This window comes from Atta cephalotes (genome assembly GCF_000143395.1).
Source record: "Atta cephalotes unplaced genomic scaffold scaffold00023, whole genome shotgun sequence".
NCBI lineage: Eukaryota > Metazoa > Arthropoda > Insecta > Hymenoptera > Formicidae > Atta > Atta cephalotes.
This window is the reverse complement of record NW_012130087.1, coordinates 3501400-3502951: the sequence shown is the minus strand read 5'-3', so window position 1 is coordinate 3502951 and position 1552 is coordinate 3501400. Positions and strand designations below refer to the sequence as shown.

At 33.5% G+C, this 1552-nt stretch overlaps 1 protein-coding gene across 1 annotated transcript in view; it reads right to left on the bottom strand.

The window, feature by feature from the left end:
* LOC105619924 (stress-activated protein kinase JNK) overlaps positions 1-1552 on the bottom strand; it is a 12256-nt gene that overhangs the window by 4931 nt on the left and 5773 nt on the right. Inside the window, exon 2 of the mRNA XM_012201439.1 lies at positions 238-367. Within this exon, the coding sequence (XP_012056829.1) occupies positions 238-367 (130 nt within the window). The remainder of the gene's footprint in view (positions 1-237; positions 368-1552) is intronic.

The window sequence follows — 1552 nt, the reverse complement described above, 5'->3', positions numbered from 1 at the left end:
TTTTTCCCATATGTATCCCTAATATGTATATAAATTCACACCGAAATATTTAAGCACTAAAATCCACATCAACCGATAATAGGACTTCTCTTACTTAATTAGATTTATCCTCATTGGTCCAATTTAGAATCATAATTGTTTAAAAAAAATATTATGATATTTACAACAATATGCGTTCCCAAAAAGTATATTCATGTCACGCATAAAGAATGGTCGAAATAAAATGAAAGAACTTACGTTTTTGTGATTGACCAACTTCATGAGTTTGAACTCTCTGTAGGCCCTCTTCGCGTGTGTCACGTTTTGAAAAGGTCTGGATAGCTTCTTGATCGCCACATTTTGCGCAGTGACGGTATCGTACGCCGCGCTGTAACAAAGATGGAGGAAAACATTCAAGATCGTTGGATCATACACGCTTGAACGCGCGATTTCGTCAAACTAAATGCATCAAACTAAAATAAATAATAATTGAAAGTGAAATATTCTGTTAGTTAAAAATTTTTATCTAAATTTACTTATGTTGTGATAAGCGTGCCTATATCCCGTCCGTGTGGCACAATTTAATAAGATTTTCGATAAGATTTTCAATTTAATAAAACAATAATTATTAATTTAAATAATGATTTCATAAAAACAATTGTTTTAATAAAAAAAAACCTATTCGGATAAAAACAGAGCACGCATTTTATCAGAAAAATTTCTCGTATTAATGTATAAAATAATAAACTCTCAGAAGTTTAATTTAAAAAAATGAAATTACGAAAACTATTAAAATGATATGGAGAAATTATTCCGCAAGGAAAGGTCAAAGAAATGTGCACCAAATTTTCAGCGATGACTGCAGTGAATTTAATATGTTATTACTTGGACGTGATATAAGCTCTTTGATACAAAATAAAATACTATAAGGCAGGAAGACAGAAAGTGGAACAGACAGAAAAATAGATACACTCGCAGCATATAATCTGTATAAGTCGTGGATTTTACTCACCATACGATACCCTGAGCGCCGACGCCACGCGGAACGACGTCGACGTATCTCTCGGGTATGCAAAGCTCGGTGTCGCCGAAAATGTGACGACGATAGCCGCTCCGAATGTTGCTCGATTCCGTCGCGTTCGTCGCCATTACCTCTTTTTAAATGTTCTTTAATTCTCTCTTTCTCTCCCTGTTTCTCTCTCTAGCTCTCGTGGCGGCTCTCGTGCCTTAACTTAGGTAGTGTATATCACGGCTTTAGCTACCAAACCAACGACACAAGGACTACAGGAAACGAAAACGATCAAGCCGATCGCGACAACGGAGAAAATTTATCGTCGTCAGGTTTCGACGACACTTGCGAAAATACGTTTTCAATGTTTAAATGGCGCAAGTTACGAGTTCATGGTGGAACTCATTTATTTTGTTAATATCAATTTATTAAATAAGAAAAAAAGAATTCGCACGATTAATTAACATCATTATTAAGATACGTTAAACAATTGAAGTTTATACAAATATTTATATATCACTTTTATTATATATATATATATATATATATATATATATATATATA